Source organism: Oncorhynchus nerka, linkage group LG26 (assembly GCF_034236695.1).
Source record: "Oncorhynchus nerka isolate Pitt River linkage group LG26, Oner_Uvic_2.0, whole genome shotgun sequence".
Taxonomy (NCBI): Eukaryota; Metazoa; Chordata; class Actinopteri; order Salmoniformes; family Salmonidae; genus Oncorhynchus; species Oncorhynchus nerka.
This window is the reverse complement of record NC_088421.1, coordinates 39,389,109-39,414,408: the sequence shown is the minus strand read 5'-3', so window position 1 is coordinate 39,414,408 and position 25,300 is coordinate 39,389,109. Positions and strand designations below refer to the sequence as shown.

The 25,300-nt window shown below is 46.6% G+C and overlaps 1 protein-coding gene across 6 annotated transcripts in view; it reads left to right on the top strand.

Annotated features, from left to right (window-relative positions):
- The window catches only part of rnf213a (ring finger protein 213a), an 85,466-nt gene that overhangs the window by 38,977 nt on the left and 21,189 nt on the right, over nucleotides 1-25,300 (top strand). For all 6 annotated transcript variants that reach the window (XR_010461246.1, XM_065010636.1, XM_065010635.1 and 3 more), the window contains 22 exons: nucleotides 1,367-1,467; nucleotides 1,795-1,977; nucleotides 2,512-2,681; nucleotides 2,767-2,869; nucleotides 2,981-3,095; nucleotides 10,726-10,933; nucleotides 11,473-11,669; nucleotides 12,230-12,352; nucleotides 12,921-13,031; nucleotides 14,460-14,702; nucleotides 15,278-15,353; nucleotides 15,462-15,496; nucleotides 15,615-15,715; nucleotides 16,002-16,158; nucleotides 20,715-20,889; nucleotides 21,141-21,235; nucleotides 21,600-21,851; nucleotides 22,291-22,423; nucleotides 22,741-22,824; nucleotides 22,990-23,170; nucleotides 23,799-24,000; nucleotides 25,093-25,170. Coding sequence is in view for 5 of the 6 variants with exons in the window: in XM_065010636.1 (XP_064866708.1) it covers nucleotides 1,367-1,467; nucleotides 1,795-1,977; nucleotides 2,512-2,681; nucleotides 2,767-2,869; nucleotides 2,981-3,095; nucleotides 10,726-10,933; nucleotides 11,473-11,669; nucleotides 12,230-12,352; nucleotides 12,921-13,031; nucleotides 14,460-14,702; nucleotides 15,278-15,353; nucleotides 15,462-15,496; nucleotides 15,615-15,715; nucleotides 16,002-16,158; nucleotides 20,715-20,889; nucleotides 21,141-21,235; nucleotides 21,600-21,851; nucleotides 22,291-22,423; nucleotides 22,741-22,824; nucleotides 22,990-23,170; nucleotides 23,799-24,000; nucleotides 25,093-25,170 (3,123 nt within the window). In the remaining variant the exon portion in view is untranslated. The remainder of the gene's footprint in view (nucleotides 1-1,366; nucleotides 1,468-1,794; nucleotides 1,978-2,511; nucleotides 2,682-2,766; nucleotides 2,870-2,980; nucleotides 3,096-10,725; nucleotides 10,934-11,472; nucleotides 11,670-12,229; nucleotides 12,353-12,920; nucleotides 13,032-14,459; nucleotides 14,703-15,277; nucleotides 15,354-15,461; nucleotides 15,497-15,614; nucleotides 15,716-16,001; nucleotides 16,159-20,714; nucleotides 20,890-21,140; nucleotides 21,236-21,599; nucleotides 21,852-22,290; nucleotides 22,424-22,740; nucleotides 22,825-22,989; nucleotides 23,171-23,798; nucleotides 24,001-25,092; nucleotides 25,171-25,300) is intronic.

Below are 25,300 nucleotides of genomic sequence, written 5' to 3'. Positions count from 1 at the left end.
ATATATTTTGGGGTAAATATATACAGTGGGGAGAACAAGTATTTGATACACTGCTGATTTTGCAGGTTTTCCTACTTACAAAGCATGTAGAGGTCTGTCATTTTTATCATAGGTACACTGCAACTGTGAGAGACGCAATCTAAAACAAAAATCCAGAAAATCACATTGTATGATTTTTAAGTAAAGCCAACACCTCATTTGGCAGCCTTTCCTTCCAGTTCTCTGCTGCCTGTGACTGGAACGAATTGCAAAAATCGCTGAAGTTGGAGACTTTTATCTCCCTCACCAACTTTAAACATCTGCTATCTGAGCAGCTAACCGATCGCATGCAGCTGTACATAGTCCATCGGTAAATAGCCCACCCAATTTACCTACCTCAGCCCCATACTGTTTTTATTTATTTACTTTTCGGCTCTTTTGCACACCAGTATCTCTACCTGTACATGACCATCTGATCATTTATCACTCCAGTGTTAATCTGCTAAATTGTAATTATTCGCCTACCTCCTCATGCCTTTTGCACACAATGTATATAGACTATTTTTTTCTTTTTCTACTGTGTTATTGACTTGTTTATTGTTTACTCCATGTGTAACTTTGTGTCTGTTCACACTGCTATGCTTTATCTTGGCCAGGTCGCAGTTGTAAATGAGAACTTGTTCTCAACTAGCCTACCTGGTTAAATAAAGGTGAAATATATATATATATTTTTAAATTCAACCTGAACATTCAACCTCTCCCATCTATCTCTCAACATCATCCTTTTTGGATTTCTATTTGCCATATATTTTTCAACTGTACTGTGATGCTTCACAAACGAATTGGGCACTATTCACAACGTTGACATCAGTAAACCGCTCACCCACACGATACCATACATGTGGTCTGCAGTTGTGAGGCTGACTTTGAAGGTACTGCCAAATTCTCTAAAACAAGTTTGGAGGAGGCTTGTGGTAGAGAAATTAACATGACATTTTCTGGCAACAGCTCTGGTGGACATTCCTGCAATCAGCATGCCAATTGCACGCACCCTCAAAATTGTAGACATATGTGCCATTGTGTTGTATGACAAAAGGCCGCTCTAAAATGTGCAGGTTTATTGACCCCAGCACAAGGTGTACCTGTGTAATGATCATGCTGTTTAATCAGCTTCTTGATATGCCACATCTGTCAGGTGGATGGATTGTCTTGGTAAAGGATAAATGCTCACTAACAGGGAGACATACGCTTTTTGTGCAAATGGGAAATGTCTGCAATCTTTTATTTGCGCTCATGAAACATAGGGCCAACACTTTACATGTTGAGTTTATCTTTTTGTTCAGTGTCATTTTTCCTTTCCTTTCAAAATGGCATTTGTTCTATCAAGATCCTGGAGAAGGACTCTGACCTGAAAATGAAGAAGCCGTTTGAGGCGGTGATCGGTATACTGAAAGCCTGCAAAGACGGAGCAATGGAGCGCATTTTCAGGTACGGATTCCCTTTCCTTCCTCATCTGTCTGGAAGTATATTTCTATTAGAATCCTGATCCAGCAAAGCAGAGATTGGCTGGTATTATACCACAAAGGAAGCATATGGCTGGATCATGATTAGACTCTGACCACTCAAACCTCAGGGCCTTACTTATAGTGGGTATATACAAGGACCTGGAGTTTTTCCTGGTCACATTCACATAACAAAGAAAAACTCAGGGCCTTAATTATAGTGTATAGTGTCTAGCTCTATAATTTTAACATGCTCAACTCCCTGCATGCTGTATGCTTAACTTGCATAACTCGCTATCTTGTCCGTGTCCAGGTTTGGCCTCCAGCCGTGCCCTGTGTGTATGAGCGACCCCCATGACCCCCTGAGCCTGCCGTGTGACCACATCTACTGCCTGGCCTGCATCAGACAGTGGCTGGTCCCAGGTCAGATGTTCTGTCCTCTCTGCATGCAGGCTGTGCCAGACGACTTCGCTCTCAGGCCCTCTGAAGACATAAGGTGAGGGCGGACCCTCTCACGTTGATTAGTACATGACTAAGGTTATTAGACATACTGATGTCTCTGTTTGTTATGTGAAGAAGATAACCCCATGGAAATAACTCTCACTTTATTGTGATTTAATCTTATTTGAATGTTTTATTGTTGATTAAGCTTCAATTCATTCATTCATTTCCCTGCCATTCATTAGTTTCACTGCCATTCATTAATTACCTAATACTGTTTTTGTGTATGGATTTTAGGCTCACCAGTTTTAAGTGCTTTCATACTGTTAGGTTCTAAATGAACCTTGTAAAAACTCATGGACGATTAACTGACTTGCCTAGTTAAATTAAGGCAAAATAAATCAAAACTTCTCGTGTAGAAACCAGAATATTGCACTCAATATTTCAATAGGATACCTGATAATTAACACGATTTCAAGTTTAGAGTCAGAACCCATCAATATTGTAACGGAATTGAATTATTAACATACAGTATGTGTGGGTTCATTGCATTGTTGGTCACGGTTGTGTCAATCATATTATTATACAGAGTTCTCATCAACCAGAACGCCCGCTTCAGGAAGCAGTGCAACGCCTTCTTCATAGACCTGGTCTCAACAGTGTGCTTCAAGGACAACTCTCCCCCCTGCAGGGCCATCATCCTCCACCTGCTCTCCTTCCTCATGGTGGAGGTCCACTCTGTGCCCATCATCAGAGGTGGTGAGTGGGTGGAGATGGGGGTGTGGGCCACTGTGTTTGTCTTGTTGTGTGTTGTTGTCCTCATAATCCTCTTCCTCTTTGCCAGCTCATCGTCAGATTCTGACCAAGGCCCTCTCTCCCTTTGACGACTCTGTTGACAAAAACCCAGTAGTTCGGTCGGTTGTTCTCAAACTCCTGCTCAAATACAGGTGATTATGTGACTAGTACTGCTAGACTACTCTTTCATTCATGATTTTAAATATATCAAAATTTTTCAAATGCCCCTCACTGTTTGATTAAATTCATGTTTGTTTTTGAAGCTTTGATGACGTGAAAGACTACCTGCAGCAGCACCTGACAGCAGTTGAACAGAGCAACATCTTGGAGGAATCAGACAAGAATGAACTGTATTCTCTGTATATCAACTGTCTGGAGGTAGGTGTACATATGGCCCATTGAATCATCTGTCTGGAGGTAGGTGTACATATGGCCCATTGAATCATCTGTCTGGAGGTAGGTGTACATATGGCCCATTGAATCATCTGTCTGGAGGTAGGTGTACATATGGCCCATTGAATCATCTGTCTGGTGGTAGGTGTACATATGGCCCATTGAATGGAGGTAGGTGTACATATGGCCCATTGAATCATCTGTCTGGTGGTAGGTGTACATATGGCCCATTGAATGGAGGTAGGTGTACATATGGCCCATTGAATCATCTGTCTGGATGTAGGTGTACATATGGCCCATTGAATCATCTGTCTGGAGGTAGGTGTATATATGGCCCATTGAATCATCTGTCTGGATGTAGGTGTACATATGGCCCATTGAATGGAGGTAGGTGTACATATGGCCCATTGAATGGAGGTAGGTGTACATATGGCCCATTGAATCATCTGTCTGGATGTAGGTGTACATATGGCCCATTGAATCATCTGTCTGGAGGTAGGTGTATATATGTCACATTGAATCATCTGTCTGGAGGTAGGTGTATATATGGCCCATTGAATGGACGTAGGTGTACATATGGCCCATTGAATCATCTGTCTGGAGGTAGGTGTACATATGGCCCATTGAATCATCTGTCTGAAGATAGGTGTACATATGGCCCATTGAATCATCTGTCTGGAGATAGGTGTACATATGGCCCATTGAATGGAGGTAGGTGTACATATGGCCCATTGAATGGAGGTAGGTGTACATATGGCCCATTGAATGGAGTTAGGTATACATATGGCCCATTGAATGGAGGTAGGTATACATATGGCCCATTGAATGGAGGTAGGTGTACATATGGCCCATTGAATGGAGGTAGGTGTACATATGGCCCATTGAATGGAGGTAGGTGTACATATGGCCCATTGAATGGAGGTAGGTGTACATATGGCCCATTGAATGGAGGTAGGTGTACATATGGCCCATTGAATGGAGGTAGGTAGGTGTACATATGGCCCATTGAATGGAGGTAGGTGTACATATGGCCCATTGAATGGAGGTAGGTGTACATATGGCCCATTGAATGGAGGTAGGTGTACATATGGCCCATTGAATGGAGGTAGGTGTACATATGGCCCATTGAATGGAGGTAGGTGTACATATGGCCCATTGAATCATCTGTCTGGTGGTAGGTGTACATATGGCCCATTGAATGGAGGTAGGTGTATATATGGCCCATTGAATGGAGGTAGGTGTATATATGGCCCATTGAATCAACTGTCTGGAGGTAGGTGTACATATGGCCCATTGAATCATCTGTCTGGAGGTAGGTGTACATATGGCCCATTGAATGGAGGTAGGTGTATATATGGCCCATTGAATCATCTGTCTGGAGGTAGGTGTACATATGGCCCATTGAATCATCTGGAGGTAGGTGTACATATGGCCCATTGAATGGAGGTAGGTGTACATATGGCCCATTGAATGGAGGTAGGTGTACATATGGCCCATTGAATGGAGGTAGGGGTACATATGGTCCATTGAATCATCTGTCTGGAGGTAGGTGTACATATGGCCCATTGAATCATCTGTCTGGATGTAGGTGTACATATGGCCCATTGAATCATCTGTCTGGAGGTAGGTGTATATATGGCCCATTGAATCATCTGTCTGGAGGTAGGTGTACATATGGCCCATTGAATCATCTGTCTGAAGATAGGTGTACATATGGCCCATTGAATCATCTGTCTGGAGATAGGTGTACATATGGCCCATTGAATGGAGGTAGGTGTACATATGGCCCATTGAATGGAGGTAGGTGTACATATGGCCCATTGAATGGAGGTAGGTGTACATATGGCCCATTGAATGGAGGTAGGTGTACATATGGCCCATTGAATGGAGGTAGGTGTACATATGGCCCATTGAATGGAGGTAGGTGTACATATGGCCCATTGAATGGAGGTAGGTGTACTATGGCCCATTGAATGGAGGTAGGTATACATATGGCCCATTGAATGGAGGTAGGTGTACATATGGCCCATTGAATGGGCCCATTGAATGGAGGTAGGCCCATTGAATGGAGGTAGGTGTACATATGGCCCATTGAATGGAGGTAGGTGTACATATGGCCCATTGAATGGAGGTAGGTGTACATATGGCCCATTGAATGGAGGTAGGTGTATATATGGCCCATTGAATGGAGGTAGGTGTATATATGGCCCATTGAATCAACTGTCTGGAGGTAGGTGTACATATGGCCCATTGAATCATCTGTCTGGAGGTAGGTGTACATATGGCCCATTGAATGGAGGTAGGTGTATATATGGCCCATTGAATCATCTGTCTGGAGGTAGGTGTACATATGGCCCATTGAATCATCTGTCTGGATGTAGGTGTACATATGGCCCATTGAATGGAGGTAGGTGTACATATGGCCAATTGAATGGAGGTAGGTGTATATATGGCCCATTGAATGGAGGTAGGTGTACATATGGCCCATTGAATGGAGGTAGGTGTACATATGGCCCATTGAATGGAGGTAGGTGTACATATGGCCCATTGAATGGAGGTAGGTGTACATATGGCCCATTGAATGGAGGTAGGTGTACATATGGCCCATTGAATCATCTGTCTGGAGAGGTGTACATATGGCCCATTGAATCATCTGTCTGGAGGTAGGTGTATATATGGCCCATTGAATGGAGGTAGGTGTACATATGGCCCATTGAATCATCTGTCTGGAGGTAGGTGTATATATGGCCCATTGAATGGAGGTAGGTGTACATATGGCCCATTGAATCATCTGTCTGGAGGTAGGTGTACATATGGCCCATTGAATGGAGGTAGGTGTACATATGGCCCATTGAATGGAGGTAGGTGTACATATGGCCCATTGAATCATCTGTCTGGTGGTAGGTGTATATATGGTCCATTGAATCATCTGTCTGGAGGTAGGTGTACATATGGCCCATTGAATGGAGGTAGGTGTACATATGGTCCATTGAATCATCTGTCTGGAGGTAGGTGTATATATGGCCCATTGAATGGAGGTAGGTGTACATATGGTCCATTGAATCATCTGTCTGGAGGTAGGTGTATATATGGTCCATTGAATCATCTGTCTGGAGGTAGGTGTATGTATGGCCCATTGAATGGAGGTAGGTGTACATATGGTCCATTGAATCATCTGTCTGGAGGTAGGTGTATGTATGGCCCATTGAATGGAGGTAGGTGTACATATGGTCCATTGAATCATCTGTCTGGAGGTTGGTGTATGTATGGCCCATTGAATGGAGGTAGGTGTACATATGGTCCATTAAATCATCTGTCTGGAGGTAGGTGTACATATGGCCCATTGAATCATCTGTCTGGAGGTAGGTGTATATATGGTCCATTGAATCTACAGTAGCATGTATGTGGTTGGTGTATATAAAGAGTTATGCATCAGTAATTGTAGGTGTACAGAGATATCGGCTAGGTACATTGATTTGACTGTTTGGAGTTGATGCAAAATCCTAGCCTTAAAAGTAATACATAGTGTCATGCTTGAAACTCAGTCTTTACTGCTGTGGATTTAGTTATGTCAATGGCTGCATATGCTATTTCAGTGAATAATGCCATTTCAGTGAATAGTGCTATTTCAGTGAAGTGTGCTATTTCAGTGAAGTGTGCTATTTCAGTGAAGTGTGCTATTTCAGTGAAGTGTGCTATTTCTGTGACGTGTGCTATTTCAGTGAAGTGTGCTATTTCTGTGACGTGTGCTATTTCAGTGACGCGTGCTATTTCTGTGACGCGTGCTATTTCTGTGACGCGTGCTATTTCAATGAATAATGCTATTTCAATGAAGTGTGCTATTTCAGTGACGCGTGCTATTTCAATGAATAATGCTATTTCAGTGACGCGTGCTATTTCAGTGAATAATGCTATTTCAGTGACACATGCGATTTCAGTGAATAATGCTATTTCAAGCAACTGGATGTAGAGTTTTTGCATTGTAATTTCAGAAAATGTCCATAATAATCTATCTGCAGTAATAGTGGAATGATACATTTTGGGCCAATACAAAATAGCATTCTAAAATACAGACTTGCTATTTGACAATGAAAGCCAGATGGGAAACTGCACCCTCCCTCTTACATCGACGTCACTAAAAGGCGTGGTCATCTCCTCATCGAGCACAACGAACAATGGCAGACTGGGACAAGCGGACAATGTAGAAATCGCTTTGTCATTTCCTGGTTACTGAAATTCCATGCTCAATTTCAGTGTGTGTGAGAAAACAAGCACTGAATAGTGTAGGGAATCATTGTACCATCTAAATCACTGTGAAATAGGTTTTTAATTACCAAAAATATTGTTTCACGGCTGTTTTGAAGTTGATGGACGTAACTGAAAGTAAAATAGTCTTGCTATCAAGGATCCTTGGGAAGTCAGATGGCACTAACCTCTCCACCGTGTTGCGGGGAAATGGCATCTATCAAGGATCCTTGGGAAGTCAGATGGCACTAACCTCTCCACCGTGTTGTGGGGAAATGGCATCTATCAAGGATCCTTGGGAAGTCAGATGGCACTAACCTCTCCACCGTGTTGTGGGGAAATGGCATCTATCAAGGATCCTTGGGAAGTCAGATGGCACTAACCTCTCCACCGTGTTGTGGGGAAATGGCATCTATCAAGGATCCTTGGGAAGTCAGATGGCACTAACCTCTCCACCGTGTTGTGGGGAATGGCATCTATCAAGGATCCTTGGGAAGTCAGATGGCACTAACCTCTCCACCGTGTTGTGGGGAAATGGCATCTATCAAGGATCCTTGGGAAGTCAGATGGCACTAACCTCTCCACCGTGTTGTGGGGAATGGCATCTATCAAGGATCCTTGGGAAGTCAGATGGCACTAACCTCTCCACCGTGTTGTGGGGAAATGGCATCTATCAAGGATCCTTGGGAAGTCAGATGGCACTAACCTCTCCACCGTGTTGTGGGGAAATGGCATCTATCAAGGATCCTTGGGAAGTCAGATGGCACTAACCTCTCCACCGTGTTGTGGGGAAATGGCATCTATCAAGGATCCTTGGGAAGTCAGATGGCACTAACCTCTCCACCGTGTTGTGGGGAAATGGCATCTATCAAGGATCCTTGGGAAGTCAGATGGCACTAACCTCTCCACCGTGTTGTGGGGAAATGGCATCTATCAAGGATCCTTGGGAAGTCAGATGGCACTAACCTCTCCACCGTGTTGTGGGGAAATGGCATCTATCAAGGATCCTTGGGAAGTCAGATGGCATTGTCTCCACCGTGTTGTGGGGAAATGGCATCTATCAGATCCTTGGGAAGTCAGATGGCACTAACCTCTCCACCGTGTTGTGGGGAATGGCATCTATCAAGGATCCTTGGGAAGTCAGATGGCACTAACCTCTCCACCGTGTTGTGGGGAAATGGCATCTATCAAGGATCCTTGGGAAGTCAGATGGCACTAACCTCTCCACCGTGTTGTGGGGAAATGGCATCTATCAAGGATCCTTGGGAAGTCAGATGGCACTAACCTCTCCACCGTGTTGTGGGGGAAATGGCATCTATCAAGGATCCTTGGGAAGTCAGATGGCACTAACCTCTCCACCGTGTTGTGGGGAAATGGCATCTATCAAGGATCCTTGGGAAGTCAGATGGCACTAACCTCTCCACCGTGTTGTGGGGAAATGGCATCTATCAAGGATCCTTGGGAAGTCAGATGGCACTAACCTCTCCACCGTGTTGTGGGGAAATGGCATCTATCAAGGATCCTTGGGAAGTCAGATGGCACTAACCTCTCCACCGTGTTGTGGGGAATGGCATCTATCAAGGATCCTTGGGAAGTCAGATGGCACTAACCTCTCCACCGTGTTGTGGGGAAATGGCATCTATCAAGGATCCTTGGGAAGTCAGATGGCACTAACCTCTCCACCGTGTTGTGGGGAAATGGCATCTATCAAGGATCCTTGGGAAGTCAGATGGCACTAACCTCTCCACCGTGTTGTGGGGAAATGGCATCTATCAAGGTTGTGGGGAAATGGCCTATCAAGGATCCTTGAAGTCAGATGGCACTAACCTCTCCACCGTGTTGTGGGGAAATGGCATCTATCAAGGATCCTTGGGAAGTCAGATGGCACTAACCTCTCCACCGTGTTGTGGGGAAATGGCATCTATCAAGGATCCTTGGGAAGTCAGATGGCACTAACCTCTCCACCGTGTTGTGGGGAAATGGCATCTATCAAGGATCCTTGGGAAGTCAGATGGCACTAACCTCTCCACCGTGTTGTGGGGAAATGGCATCTATCAAGGATCCTTGGGAAGTCAGATGGCACTAACCTCTCCACCGTGTTGTGGGGAAATGGCATCTATCAAGGATCCTTGGGAAGTCAGATGGCACTAACCTCTCCACCGTGTTGTGGGAAATGGCATCTATCAAGGATCCTTGGGAAGTCAGATGGCACTAACCTCTCCACCGTGTTGTGGGGAAATGGCATCTATCAAGGATCCTTGGGAAGTCAGATGGCACTAACCTCTCCACCGTGTTGTGGGGAAATGGCATCTATCAAGGATCCTTGGGAAGTCAGATGGCACTAACCTCTCCACCGTGTTGTGGGGAAATGGCATCTATCAAGGATCCTTGGGAAGTCAGATGGCACTAACCTCTCCACCGTGTTGTGGGGAAATGGCATCTATCAAGGATCCTTGGGAAGTCAGATGGCACTAACCTCTCCACCGTGTTGTGGGGAAATGGCATCTATCAAGGATCCTTGGGAAGTCAGATGGCACTAACCTCTCCACCGTGTTGTGGGAAATGGCATCTATCAAGGATCCTTGGGAAGTCAGATGGCACTAACCTCTCCACCGTGTTGTGGGGAAATGGCATCTATCAAGGATCCTTGGGAAGTCAGATGGCACTAACCTCTCACAACCGTGTTGTGGGGAAATGGCATCTATCAAGGATCCTTGGGAAGTCAGATGGCACTAACCTCTCCACCGTGTTGTGGGGAAATGGCATCTATCAAGGATCCTTGGGAAGTCAGATGGCACTAACCTCTCCACCGTGTTGTGGGGAAATGGCATCTATCAAGGATCCTTGGGAAGTCAGATGGCACTAACCTCTCCACCGTGTTGTGGGGAAATGGCATCTATCAAGGATCCTTGGGAAGTCAGATGGCACTAACCTCTCCACCGTGTTGTGGGGAAATGGCATCTATCAAGGATCCTTGGGAAGTCAGATGGCACTAACCTCTCCACCGTGTTGTGGGGAAATGGCATCTATCAAGGATCCTTGGGAAGTCAGATGGCACTAACCTCTCCACCGTGTTGTGGGGAAATGGCATCTATCAAGGATCCTTGGGAAGTCAGATGGCACTAACCTCTCCACCGTGTTGTGGGGAAATGGCATCTATCAAGGATCCTTGGGAAGTCAGATGGCACTAACCTCTCCACCGTGTTGTGGGGAAATGGCATGCGGGGGAGGGGAGGGAATTGTTTATATTGAGCCTAAGTGTAGTTGCAGTTCACCAAGCTTCTATATGGGTGACACATTCTACATGTAGCATCTTTCAGTGACATGCTTTTTCAGTGACATCATTGTCACACCCTCCTCTCCATCCCAGGATTCCATGTTTGAGCGGATGCAGTGCCACACGGTGGCGGAGCAGCAGGCCTGCATGCAGGATGAGAGGGTCTTCCTGGGGGACTTCCTGCAGTTGGATGCCGGCCACGCAGCCACCGTAGAGTACCTGCAGCAGGTGGCCAGGGTGCGCATGGGGCTGGACAGGGCTGCAGACCTGCTGGTCCACATGCTGTCTGCTGCTGCCACAGGTCCGTACGTCATCCTGGATCCTGTTCAGTAGGGTACAACGAGCATTGGGTCATTTCAAGTAGTCTGCCAGTATCACTCCATTTAATAACGTTTTTTTCTTCTGTTTTGTTCCTGTTGAACACGACCCTTGTGTTTCAAAATGATACTTGTGGGTGTAGGTCAACTGTCGTATAATATATATGATTGATTTGATAGACTATTCAATGATTTAATTAATACAGTAGGACGGCAGGTAGCCTAGCGGTTAGATTATTGGGTCAGTAACTGAAAGTTTGCTGGTTTGAATACCCGAGCTGACAAGGTGGAAAATCTGTCGATGTGCTCTTGAGCAAGGCACTTAACCTTAATTTGCTCAAGGGGCACCATACTACTATGGCTAACTCTGTAAAACAACACATCTAACTTCACCTATGTGACTATAAAACCTATCTATTTAAAAAAAAAAAAATGGTATACGTTTGCTTAATTATCCTAGTCCTCCTCTCAATCAATCGTATGTGTTCATGTGACGCTTCCCTCTCCCATTATGGTCCAATAGGATCGCAGGAGGAGTCTCCTAACGGCGTTGCGGCCTTCCTGACCAGCGTGGTAGAACTGTGTAGACGCAGCGGGAACGACTGGTACCGGGTCTACCTCATCCGTAAGATCTGCAGCCAGCGCGGCGTGGAGTTTGTTCAGAAACTCCTGAAGGTGGCTGACATCCGGTGGTTGTTCCCTGCTGAAGTTCTGCAGCAGGTATTGTGGCCATTTTGTCTTTCTTTATGGGAGAGTAATGTAGGGAGCAATACGATGTCCGTACCAAGCTGGAAGTGGTACAGGGATAGTCAACCTTTTAGCTTCGAGTGTTCTTATTTCATCCAAAATGTTTTTAAGTTTGTATTTGTTAAATGGGTATTTAATATCTAGAATCTCATGGCTAGCATTTTTGGAGTATGTAGAGATTATGTATGTAGCGATTATGTATGTAGCGATTATGTATGTAGCGATTATGTATGTAGCGATTATGTATGTAGCGATTATGTATGTAGCGATTATGATTATGTATGTAGCGATTATGTATGTAGCGATTATGTATGTAGCGATTATGTATGTAGCGATTATGTATGTAGCGATTATGTATGTAGCGATTATGTATGTAGCGATTATGTATGTAGCGATTATGTATGTAGCGATTATGTATGTAGCGATTATGTATGTAGCGATTTTTTTTACTAAGTATTTGTGTATTGATGTGATGATATAAACCATATTTCATACCATTTTAACCACTCTTTCTCTCTTCTGTTGTCCTTCAGAATGAAGATGGCAGCCAGATAGACCAATATCTTGTGTGTGGAGAGGATTACAAGACAATCCGAGATGCCGTTGCCAAGGCAATGATGGAAGGCAAAATCGAGGGATTGGACAACGCTTGTGAGGTATTGTTGTAGTTCTACTTTACTTCATAACTGAAACACCTGCAGAACATTTTGCATAAGCTTGTGATTTGATTTTGCTTATTCATTTGTATGTTCTTTCTATCAGATATTCTGTTTTTAAAGTGTTAAAGGCCCAGTGCAGTCAAAACATGATTTTTCCTGTGTTGTATGTATATTTCCACCCTGAGGTTGGAATAATACTGTGAAAGTGATGATAAGGCCCTATTACTGTGAGAGCTGTTTTTCAGCCTGTTTTGGTGGGATGGAGTTTTGGCCTCCCATAGACCAATAAGAAAGAGTTCCAAATCTCTGCCAATAACAGCACGTTTTCAGTTTTTCCATCCCCACACAGTCCACTCCCAGACAGTCCCAGCAAAACTCTTACTTGAGAAATTGCTCTTTGTTAAGAAGCTATTGTTTCTTTTTGACAATTTTCATTTAAAACAGTCATAGTAAGGTACTTAATTATTACCAATCAATTATTTCGATATTGGGGGAAAAACACTGCTGTGTGTGTGTGTGTGTGTGTGTGTGTGTGTGTGGTGTGTGTGTGTGTGTGTTTGTGCAGGGCTGTAAATGTCCTCCACAGAAGAAAGCCATCTACCTGCTCCTGGCCCTGTTCAGAGAAGTCACCTCTCTCTACAGATCAGCCAATGACAGCTTCCATCCTAAACCTGTGGTAAGAGTCCTTATACTGTGATGTAGTCCCAATTCACTCCTTCCTACCCTTCACTGATTTGAAAGAAAATGACTGACATAAGACATATGGTGGAAACTCCTACTGCCCATGTCACCACCAATCAAATGCTTTTAGATTTGCAGGAAGTAACACTGAAACTGTCTCCTCAGCTTCCATACATGTCAAGACCTAAAGGCTAACACTTATTATCAACTGTCTCTTCAGCTTCCATACTTCGCCTGTCTTTACACCTAAAGCTAACACTGTGTATCAACTGTCTCCTCAGCTTCCATACTTCACCTGTCTTTACACCTAAAGCTAACACTGTATCAACTGTCTCCTCAGCTTCCATACTTCACCTGTCTTTACACCTAAAGCTAACACTGTGTATCAACTGTCTCCTCAGCTTCCATACTTCACCTGTCTTTACACCTAAAGCTAACACTGTGTATCAACTGTCTCCTCAGCTTCCATACTTCACCTGTCTTTACACCTAAAGCTAACACTGTGTATCAACTGTCTCCTCAGCTTCCATACTTCACCTGTCTTTACACCTAAAGCTAACACTGTGTATCAACTGTCTCCTCAGCTTCCATACTTCACCTGTCTTTACACCTAAAGCTAACACTGTATCAACTGTCTCCTCAGCTTCCATACTTCACCTGTCTTTACACCTAAAGCTAACACTGTATCAACTGTCTCCTCAGCTTCCATACTTCACCTGTCTTTACACCTAAAGCTAACACTGTGTATCAACTGTCTCCTCAGCTTCCATACTTCACCTGTCTTTACACCTAAAGCTAACACTGTGTATCAACTGTCTCTTCAGCTTCCATACTTCACCTGTCTTTACACCTAAAGCTAACACTGTGTATCAACTGTCTCCTCAGCTTCCATACTTCACCTGTCTTTACACCTAAAGCTAACACTGTGTATCAACTGTCTCCTCAGCTTCCATACTTCACCTGTCTCTTTAACAGTGTCTTTACACCTAAAGCTAACACTGTGTATCAACTGTCTCCTCAGCTTCCATACTTCACCTGTCTCTTTAACAGTGTCTTTACACCTAAAGCTAACACTGTGTATCAACTGTCTCCTCAGCTTCCATACTTCACCTGTCTCTTTAACAGTGTCTTTACACCTAAAGCTAACACTGTGTATCAACTGTATTCAACTGTCTCACCTAAAGCTCACTGTATCAACTTCTCCTCAGCTTCCATACTTCACCTGTCTCTTTAACAGTGTCTTTACACCTAAAGCTAACACTGTGTATCAGCTGTCTCCTCAGCTTCCATACTTCTCCTGTCTCTTTAACAGTGTCTTTACACCTAAAGCTAACACTGTATCAACTGTCTCCTCAGCTTCCATACTTCACCTGTCTCTTTAACAGTGACTTTACACCTAAAGCTAACACTGTATCCCCTCCAGCAATGCCAGGCCCTGTTGGCGTTCATCCAGGCCTCCAAGGTGTTGGTCAGCCCAGAGGTGAGGGCCTTCGCCCAGGCCCTGGTGGCCAACCGGCTGGGGCCCCTGGAAGTCCGTCCCGGGGCCTCTGGGGCCCAGTGTGTGGTAGTGGAGCTGAGCATCCACCTGGCTGCAGTGCTGCTCTGTGGGAACCAGGGTCTACTGACGCCCCTCCAGCAGCTGGCCCTACTGCCTGCCAACATGCAGGTGGGAACACTGTAGCTGCGTGCCCAATGGCACACTGTTTCCTATGTAGTGCACTACTTTAGTTTTGACCATGGCCCATAGGGTAAGGACTAGTTCATTAAGAACTCCCCTCACCTGGTTGCCTAGGTCTTCATTTGACATGAATAGAAAGGAAATAACAAAAACCATCTTACACATGGCCCTCCAGGAATTTAGTTTGACACCCCTGGTCTGGAAGGAATCCAGGCTAAACCCTTTTCACACTACAGAGCCGAGCCAAGCTGTACTGGGCTGGCCTGGTATGCATTCAACATTTAATAGAATGCTGAAAAGGTAACCTGTGAAAATAAATATCAATGCCAGTGCAGTATGGTTTGGCTTTGCCCTGTAGTCTGAAAATGGTTGGTTGATTCATTATTGAGATACTTTAAAAGGCATATCCACCACATCAGTGAAGTATCAGTCAGTACAGTCCATGGAAAACAACAGTGTTCAACACATTAAAGCCAGTGACTTATCTCCAGGGTGGTCCTAGTATCCCGTTCTGTTCATGTATAGTCCAGCTAACGTTGATGTTTGTTCCTGTGTGTCTATAGAGAGCCTTCCTCCCCACCATGCCAGAGGACATGCTAGCAGTGGCTCACAAAGCTATGGGGCAGCTGCAGTGGTACTGTAAGTATAGTAACAGCCACAACAAAGGGATGTGTGAATTTTGACAGATTTAGCAGATTCAACTGTCTAAAATGTGATGTCATCCAAGCTTTTCTTCTGCTCTTACAGTTTGTCCCAACAATCACCCGTGCACCATCGGTGAGGTACGTAACATTTGACTTTATTCTGAATAATCTTATCTTTGGCCCTAACTTTCAGTTATGTACTGTTTCTCAGAATCTCTCTCTCTCCTACCCCTCTGTCTGCCCCCTCTAACCACAGTGTGGCCAGCCCATGGAGAGGAGTCGCTGCCTGGACTGTGGCCTTGAGATTGGAGGGGACAACCACATAGCTGTCCCTGGCTTCCAAGCCGTTCAGATTCAGTGAGTGGGATTTTTATGGAATTTCTAAGACAGTTGATAATGACTTGAGCAGGTGCTGCACTGTGCAGACTTCGGTTCAAACAGTGTTTTATTTGATTTCAAATTGTTTAGCTGTGCTTGATTGAGCTGACCTGGCACAATGGAACCAATGGAATAGCCCCCAAAGTACAAACCCTGCCCATCTGGCCATCCAAGCAGGCTCATACTATTTGAACCCAGGTCTGGTATCATGACGGCACCGGAGAATGGAGAAAAAAACAAATGTTGTTTTTCCCCTTCTTCACAGGGATGACCGCACCCAGACCGGCCACATCCTGGGAGAGCCCAGACGGAGAGACAACCTGGACATGCAGGACACCAAGAACATGTCCCCAGTGCCCTTTAACCTGCTGCGCCTGATCACACACATGGCCATGCTGCTAGGGGCCAGCAGTAACCCCCAGGTAAGTACACTAGAGCAGGGGTTCTCAAACGTCTCCTCGTGATCACACACATGGCCATGCTGCTAGGGGCCAGCAGTTACCCCCAGGTAAGTACACTAGAGCAGGGGTTTTCAAACGTCTCCTCGTGATCACACACATGGCCATGCTGCTAGGGGCCAGCAGTCACCCCCAGGTAAGTACACTAGAGCAGGGGTTTTCAAACGTCTCCTCGTGATCACACACATGGCCATGCTGCTAGGGGCCAGCAGTCACCCCCAGGTAAGTACACTAGAGCAGGGGTTTTCAAACGTCTCCTCGTGATCACACACATGGCCATGCTGCTAGGGGCCAGCAGTCACCCCCAGGTAAGTACACTAGAGCAGGGGTTTTCAAACGTCTCCTCGTGATCACACACATGGCCATGCTGCTAGGGGCCAGCAGTCACCCCCAGGTAAGTACACTAGAGCAGGGGTTTTCAAACGTCTCCTCGTGATCACACACATGGCCATGCTGCTAGGGGCCAGCAGTCACCCCCAGGTAAGTACACTAGAGCAGGGGTTTTCAAACGTCTCCTTGTGATCTTTTAACGCAACGTAACGTAATCAACACTGCTAGCTAGCCAGCTAGCCCCGAATAGCAGCACAGTAGCACAGTAGAAACTATTACACTCAACGGAACGACTTGATTAGTGTAGTGTCAACAACGCAGACACTGCCAGCTAGCCTACATAGTCAACAACGCAGCCTCTGCCAGCTAGCCTACTGCAGCAGTACTGTATCATTTTAATCATTTTAGTCAATAAGATTCTTGCTACGTAAGCTTAACTTTCTGAACACTCGAGACGTGTAGTCCACTTGTCATTCCAATCTCCTTTGCATTAGCGTAGCCTCTTGTGTAGCCTGTCAACTATGTGTCTGTCTATCCCTGTTCTCTCCTCTCTGCACAGACCATACAAACGCTCCACACCGCGTGGCCGCGGCCACCCTAATCTGGTGGTCCCAGCGCGCACGACCCACGTGGAGTTCCAGGTCTCCGGTAGCCTCTGGAACTGCCGATCTGCGGCCAACAAGGCAGAGTTCATCTCAGCCTATGCCTCCCTCCAGTCCCTCGACTTCTTGGCACTGACGGACACATGGATCACCACAGACAACACTGCTACTCCTACTGCTCTCTCTTCGTCTGCCCACGTGTTCTCGCACACCCCGAGAGCTTCTGGTCAGCGGGGTGGTGGCACCGGGATCCTCATCTCTCCCAAGTGGTCATTCTCTCTTTCTCCCCTTACCCATCTGTCTATCGCCTCCTTTGAATTCCATGCTGTCACAGTTACCAGCCCTTTCAAGCTTAACATCCTTATCATTTATCGCCCTCCAGGTTCCCTCGGAGAGTTCATCAATGAGCTTGATGCCTTGATAAGCTCCTTTCCTGAGGACGGCTCACCTCTCACAGTTCTGGGCGACTTTAACCTCCCCACGTCTACCTTTGACTCATTCCTCTCTGCCTCCTTCTTTCCACTCCTCTCCTCTTTTGACCTCACCCTCTCACCTTCCCCCCTACTCACAAGGCAGGAAATACGCTCGACCTCATCTTTACTAGATGCTGTTCTTCCACTAACCTCATTGCAACTCCCCTCCAAGTCTCCGACCACTACCTTGTATCCTTTTCCCTCTTGCTCTCATCCAACACTTCCCACACTGCCCCTACTCGGATGGTATCGCGCCGTCCCAACCTTCGCTCTCTCTCCCCCGCTACTCTCTCCTCTTCCATCCTATCATCTCTTCCCTCTGCTCAAACCTTCTCCAACCTATCTCCTGATTCTGCCTCCTCAACCCTCCTCTCCTCCCTTTCTGCATCCTTTGACTCTCTATGTCCCCTATCCTCCAGGCCGGCTCGGTCCTCCCCTCCCGCTCCGTGGCTCGACGACTCATTGCGAGCTCACAGAACAGGGCTCCGGGCAGCCGAGCGGAAATGGAGGAAAACTCGCCTCCCTGCGGACCTGACATCCTTTCACTCCCTCCTCTCTACATTTTCCTCTTCTCTCTCTGCTGCTAAAGCCACTTTCTACCACTCTAAATTCCAAGCATCTGCCTCTAACCCTAGGAAGCTCTTTGCAACCTTCTCCTCCCTCCTGAATCCTCCTCCCCCTCCCCCCCTCCCCCTCTCTGCAGATGACTTCGTCAACCATTTTGAAAAGAAGGTCGACGACATCCGATCCTCGTTTGCTAAGTCAAACGACACCGCTGGTTCTGCTCACACTGCCCTACCCTGTGCTCTGACCTCTTTCTCCCTCTCTCTCCAGATGAAATCTCGCGTCTTGTGACGGCCGGCCGCCCAACAACCTGCCCGCTTGACCCTATCCCCTCCTCTCTTCTCCAGACCATTTCCGGAGACCTTCTCCCTTACCTCACCTCGCTCATCAACTCATCCCTGACCGCTGGCTATGTCCCTTCCGTCTTCAAGAGAGCGAGAGTTGCACCCCTTCTGAAAAAACCTACACTCAATCCCTCCGATGTCAACAACTACAGACCAGTATCCCTTCTTTCTTTTCTCTCCAAAACTCTTGAACGTGCCGTCCTTGGCCAGCTCTCCCGCTATCTCTCTCAGAATGACCTTCTTGATCCAAATCAGTCAGGTTTCAAGACTAGTCATTCAACTGAGACTGCTCTTCTCTGTATCACGGAGGCGCTCCGCACTGCTAAAGCTAACTCTCTCTCCTCTGCTCTCATCCTTCTAGACCTATCGGCTGCCTTCGATACTGTGAACCATCAGATCCTCCTCTCCACCCTCTCCGAGTTGGGCATCTCCGGCGCGGCCCACGCTTGGATTGCGTCCTACCTGACAGGTCGCTCCTACCAGGTGGCGTGGCGAGAATCCGTCTCCACACCACGTGCTCTCACCACTGGTGTCCCCAGGGCTCTGTTCTAGGCCCTCTCCTATTCTCGCTATACACCAAGTCACTTGGCTCTGTCATAACCTCACATGGTCTCTCCTATCATTGCTATGCAGACGACACACAATTAATCTTCTCCTTTCCCCCTTCTGATGACCAGGTGGCGAATCGCATCTCTGCATGTCTGGCAGACATATCAGTGTGGATGACGGATCACCACCTCAAGCTGAACCTCGGCAAGACGGAGCTGCTCTTCCTCCCGGGGAAGGACTGCCCGTTCCATGATCTCGCCATCACGGTTGACAACTCCATTGTGTCCTCCTCCCAGAGCGCTAAGAACCTTGGCGTGATCCTGGACAACACCCTATCGTTCTCAACTAACATCAAGGCGGTGGCCCGTTCCTGTAGGTTCATGCTCTACAACATCCGCAGAGTACGACCCTACCTCACACAGGAAGCGGCGCAGGTCCTAATCCAGGCACTTGTCATCTCCCGTCTGGATTACTGCAACTCGCTGTTGGCTGGGCTCCCTGCCTGTGCCATTAAACCGCTACAACTCATCCAGAACGCCGCAGCCCGTCTGGTGTTCAACCTTCCCAAGTTCTCTCACGTCACCCGCTCCTCCGCTCTCTCCACTGGCTTCCAGTTGAATCTCGCATCCGCTACAAGACCATGGTGCTTGCCTACGGAGCTGTGAGGGGAACGGCACCTCAGTACCTCCAGGCTCTGATCAGGCCCTTACACCCAAACAAGGGCACTGCGTTCATCCACCTCTGGCCTGCTCGCCTCCCTACCACTGAGGAAGTACAGTTCCCGCTCAGCCCAGTCAAAACTGTTCGCTGCTCTGGCCCCCCAATGGTGGAACAAACTCCCTCACGACGCCAGGACAGCGGAGTCAATCACCACCTTCCGGAGACACCTGAAACCCCACCTCTTTAAGGAATACCTAGGATAGGATGAAGTAATCCCCCCCTTAAAAGATTTAGATGCACTACTGTTCCACTGGATGTCATAAGGTGAATGCACCAATTTGTAAGTCGCTCTGGATAAGAGCGTCTGCTAAATGACTTAAATGTAAATGTAAATGATCACACAGCTGTTCCATGTGTTGGAACTATTCCAGAGTTAACACACCTGATTCAACTGATCAACGAATCATCAAGCATTTAGGGCTCTCGAGTGGCGCAGCGCTCCAAGGCACTGCATCTCAGTGCAAGAGGCGTCACTACCGTCCCTGGTTCGAATCCAGGCTGTATCACATCTGACCTTGCGCACAATTGGCCCAGCGGCGTGGGTTTGGCCGGGGTAGGCCGTCATTGTAAATAACAATTTGTTCTTAACTTACTTGCCTAGTTAAATAAAGGTTAAATGTTTAACTTTTTTTTTGATAAGGTGAATTAGAATTAGTTCAGGGCCACAACAACTAAAGTGTGAAATGTCTGAGGAGGTTGAAAACCACTGCACTAGAGAGGTACCTGCTGTTAATGGATGGATGGGGTTATTGGTTTGACTGTTGTCCAGTGGTGACCGTTACATCTCTTGAAGGACACTTTCCTCAACGGAGTCTCTTGATCTCCCTCTTTTTCTCTCTGCTCACTCTCGCTCTCTCTCTGCTCACTCTCGCTCTCTTTCACCCCCACTCACTCCCTTTCTCACTCCCTCTACCCTCCCCCTCTTTCTCTCTCTGTAGGTCATCGGTGCCATCATCAAGCCCCCAGTGCCCGACCCCGGTGCGTTCCTGTGGGCCCACCTGTTGAAGGACATGGAGCAGGTGACCAGGTCGCTGGGGAAGGGGTCTGACGACACGGTCAACACCGTCCATCTGGTCATCAGCAGCCTTCTGGGGCCCCACCAGCCTGGCCAGTGTAAGGGACCAGAAACACCTCCATGTCCTCAATAGGTTTACAATCACTAAAAACAAGCATCACCTTAGGCCACTAATGCTGTCTGAATACAAGCCAACTAAGCATGCTAATGGTGCTATTAAATGAGCCATTCCTTATTGAAGTTTTAGAATCATATGTACATTCTTTACCATTATTGTTATTGAATCATTGTCTGTGAATGATATCAGACACTGAAAGTTTCCTTTACTCTTTTCTGCTTCTCTCTCCAGGGCCTGTTCCCTATGACAACCTGCTCTCCACCAAGGAGGCCCGAAACGGCTGGGAGACCACCGTCAGCAATGACATCATCACACCTCAGCTGAAGGTGCCACCTGATTACATCAGTCACCATTTGACTCACTTGAGTTCATCATCTCTAGATGAATAAATTACTTTAGTACCTTTTTTAATACAGTCAACAACATTTGTATTTGTTCGGTGGTCCATCTATAACTGTCGTGTTCATTAGAGCACGCAATGGAAAACGTTTTAAAATGTTTGCAATGGAAAAGAAAAACATTTTGCGTTTTCTTATTGGACAAGTCTAGGTAGTGCCTCTCTCTTTTGAATTAGTTTTCTTCTGTTTAGTGTTTAATGAACACCGCCCTGAATAACAGAAACATGATCTAAATGATACCCTTTCTTCCCCCTCTGTCTCTGTCTCTCCCCTCGTCCCATCCCGTCTCCAGCACCTGGACAGGCGGCTGAAGGAAGTAAACGCCTTTGTCCGGGCCGACTTGCGGGTCTCCTCCAACCCTGTGATGAGGCTGGTGTTCGGGGACCCGCGCCTCTTCCTTGCCTCTCTGCCCCGGGAGTCTCTGATCCACAGTTCGGCTGTGTGGAGCTGCAGGGAGAGGGTGTCTCTACTCAGCCTCACCCACATCGTGGAGCAGCACAACGGCAGGGACACCCTGCCCATGCTCTGGCGGTTCCTGCAGAGGGTATGAGCTGAGGCATCGCTGAACGGAAACCTTGGTCTTATTCATTAGTGCACAGCGTAGCAAAATGTCTTGCGATAGAAGCGAGCGTTTCTTATTGGACAGGTTCTTGTAGTCTCTCCTTGTTCCGGTAATCATGGTAGCATCCACATTAATGTAGACGTGTTTAGAAACATATTCTATTCTTATTTACAATAAAAGTGACTCCAAAATGACACAATACATTATTTACCATTTAATTTATTTTGTGCACAGAATTATTTGAAACACAACCAAAAGATTCATTATAATGTTAATAATAAACGTGTTTACAGTCTCATTGACAGTCACAATGTTGGTCAGACCGTCGTTCTATGCGGTGTGATTGGCAGTTTGTTTGTTTTACCGTACCCTGTGATTGGTCGCGGTAACATCACCCCCCCTCTGATTGGTCTGGTGACAGGAGGCAGAGCTGCGGTTGGTGAAGTTCCTTCCTGACATCCTGGCACTGCAGAGAGATTTGGTGAAGAGGTTCCAGAACGTGACTGACCTCACCTGCCATACCATCGCTGACTTCCTTCACAGCCAGAAAGCAGGTACTAGTTTAAACTATACTTCTGGGTTAGTCACAGTACTGTATGTCCAACTGAAAACAATCAGTGGTATTGTTTGTGTTATTGGCATGGTACAGCGAGCAGATAAATCATTAGTTTCACTCTACTGAGGCCAGCCGAGCTAAGCTGTAGTGTACTGTACTGTAGTGTAGTGGCCTGGTGATGTTTCCACCATACAGGCTGGAAAATAAAATAGAAGAGTCGGCTCAGTACAGTTCAGGCCAGAATAGTGTCAAAAGGATATTCCAGTTGGTTTACAATATAGGCTTCCATGTGGATTATTATGTTTGTTGTCACAGCCTCCCTCACAGCCTGGTACGAGAAACGGGTCAAAATCTTCCTGACAACTTGGAATCAGCTCCGGGTCTCCCTGGCAACCAACGGTATGAGCACAGATGATCGTAGCACAACTCTAGGGCTCTATTAATAAAGGAATAATAGAAATATATACAATATTTTTTAAATATGCGCTTTGGAGGGGCACTCATGCATGATTTCTTAATCTGCTCTTTTGTGATTATAATCTGTGTGTTTTGGCTCTGCTCCAGGTGAGATTCAAATCCCTGGCGAGTTCTGCCGGGAGGACCTGGACCTGACCAGTGACTTCCTGGTTCTGTTGCCACGGCGACAGGGTCCCGGCCTGTGTTCCACGGCGCTGGTCAGCTACCTCATCGCCCTGCACAACGAACTGGTCTACTGCGTGGACAAGCACACTGGAGAGGAGACCAGGTGAGGGTGCTGTTGTCCTATCTCAGAGTAGGAGTGCTGATTCAGGATCATTTTTCCTCACAATAAGATCACTTGGATGGGGGGGACCTGATCCGGGACCAGTGCTCCTACTCTGATACATATGGCCCCTGGTCTCATTAGGCTTGTTAGAAAAAATGCTGTATGCATGGTCGGTCTGAGAGGGGATACCTAAGTCAGTTGTACAACTTAATGCATTCAACTGAAACGTGTCTTCTGCATTTAACCGAGAGAGGTGTGGGGGGCTGCCTTAATCAACGTCCAAGTCATCGGCGCCCGGGGAGCAGTTGTTGTTAGGGGTTAACTGCCTTGCTCAAGGGCAAAACGGCAGATTTTTCCACCTTGCCGGCTCGGGGATTCAAACCAGCCACATTTTGGTTGTTGGTCCAACATTTTTAACTGCAAGGCCAGTGGTTCCCAACCTTTTTCGGTTACTATACCACCAACTGAATTTTACTCTGCCCAGAGTACCCCTTCGTGCATTTTCTCTTGAGTCCTCCCAAGTACCCCTGGTTGGGAACCCCTGAACCCCTGCTGAACTGATAGAAAGCAGAAGCAGACATGGTTGATATCACCAGATTAGTTCACTCTTCCCCTTTCTCTCCCCCAGCTACACGGTGAGCCCGGCGGACCTGAGCGACCTGCACGTGATCCGCTATGAGCCAGAGAGGGATCTGCTGCCCTTGGTTCTGTCCAACTGCCAGTACAGTGTGGAGCGTGGCCAGGAGGCCCTGCACGAGTACGACCTGCCCAAGATCCAGCAGCAGATCCTGGCCCGCTTCCTGCAGGGAAAGCCTCTCATCACTCTCAACGTGAGTCTGTCTGTCAGCACTCGGTCAGTCAAATGTACAGTTCTCGGCATCGACAAAGTCACTAAATGCCTGTGCTGCAGCAAGGTCAATCAATCATTCAAATGTATTTATAAAGCACTTTTTACATCAGCCGATGTCAAAGTGCTATACAGAAACCCAGCCTAAAACCCCAAACAGCAAGCAATGCAGATGTAGAAGCACTGTGGCTAATAAAAACTCTCTAGAAAGGCCGGAACCTAGGAAGAAATCTAGAGAGGAATCAGGCTATGAGGGGTGGCCAGTCCTCTTCTGGCTGTGCCGGGTGGAGATTATAACAGAACATGGCCAAAATGTTCAAACGTTCATAAATGACCAGCATGGTCGAATAATAATAATCACAGGTCAGCACCTCTGAGTAAATGTCTGTTGGCTTTTCATAGCCGATCATTCAGTTAGAGACAACAGGTGCGGTAGAGAGAGAGAGAGTCCAAACAGCAGGTCCAGGACAAGGTAACACATCTTGTGAACAGGTCAGGGTTCCATAGCCGCAGGCAGAACAGTTAAAACTGGAGCAGCAGCATGACCAGGTGGACTAGGGACACGCAAGGAGTCATCAGGCCAGGTAGTCCTGAGGCATGGTCCTAGGGCCCCAGTCCTCCTCCGAGAGAGAGAATTGGAAGGAGCATACTTAAATTCACACAGGGTACATTGTTAATGTGACAAACTCTCTCGTGGGGTAACGCCAAGTTCATTAGCAATCGTCTAACAATAACAAATGCAATGAAATACATTTTTGAAATGTGCTCTTAAATGGTGCAACTACGTCTGCGGTAGAGGTTAGACCAGAACTGTCTAGATTTCCCTTTTTATAGAAACACTTAGCTGTCACAAGCTGCGTTTTCACATTCTGATCTTTTTTTCACTAATTGTTCTTTTGACCAGTCATATCAGCTCTGAAAAAGATCTAATGTGATTGGTCAAAAGACCAATTAGAGTAAAAAAGATCTGAATGTGTCTGCCTGTGTAAACGCAGCCAAATTGAGGTAAAGACAAGAGTTACTATATGACCGTGTATTAGGCAGGTTTTGATGTGTTGCTTACCGCCTCATACAGGGAATCCCAACCCTGGTGAACAGACACGACCGCAATTATGAAAACATCCTCAAGGATGTGAAAGGAAAGGTTCAACAGGTAAGTCACAATAACTCTGCTGACATGTCGTCACATGGTACAGTATGATATGAACGGGGAAATCTGCTATTGATACACTACATCCAATTTTGGAACACAACCCTGGCATGAGGTTGAGTTGACCCTGTTC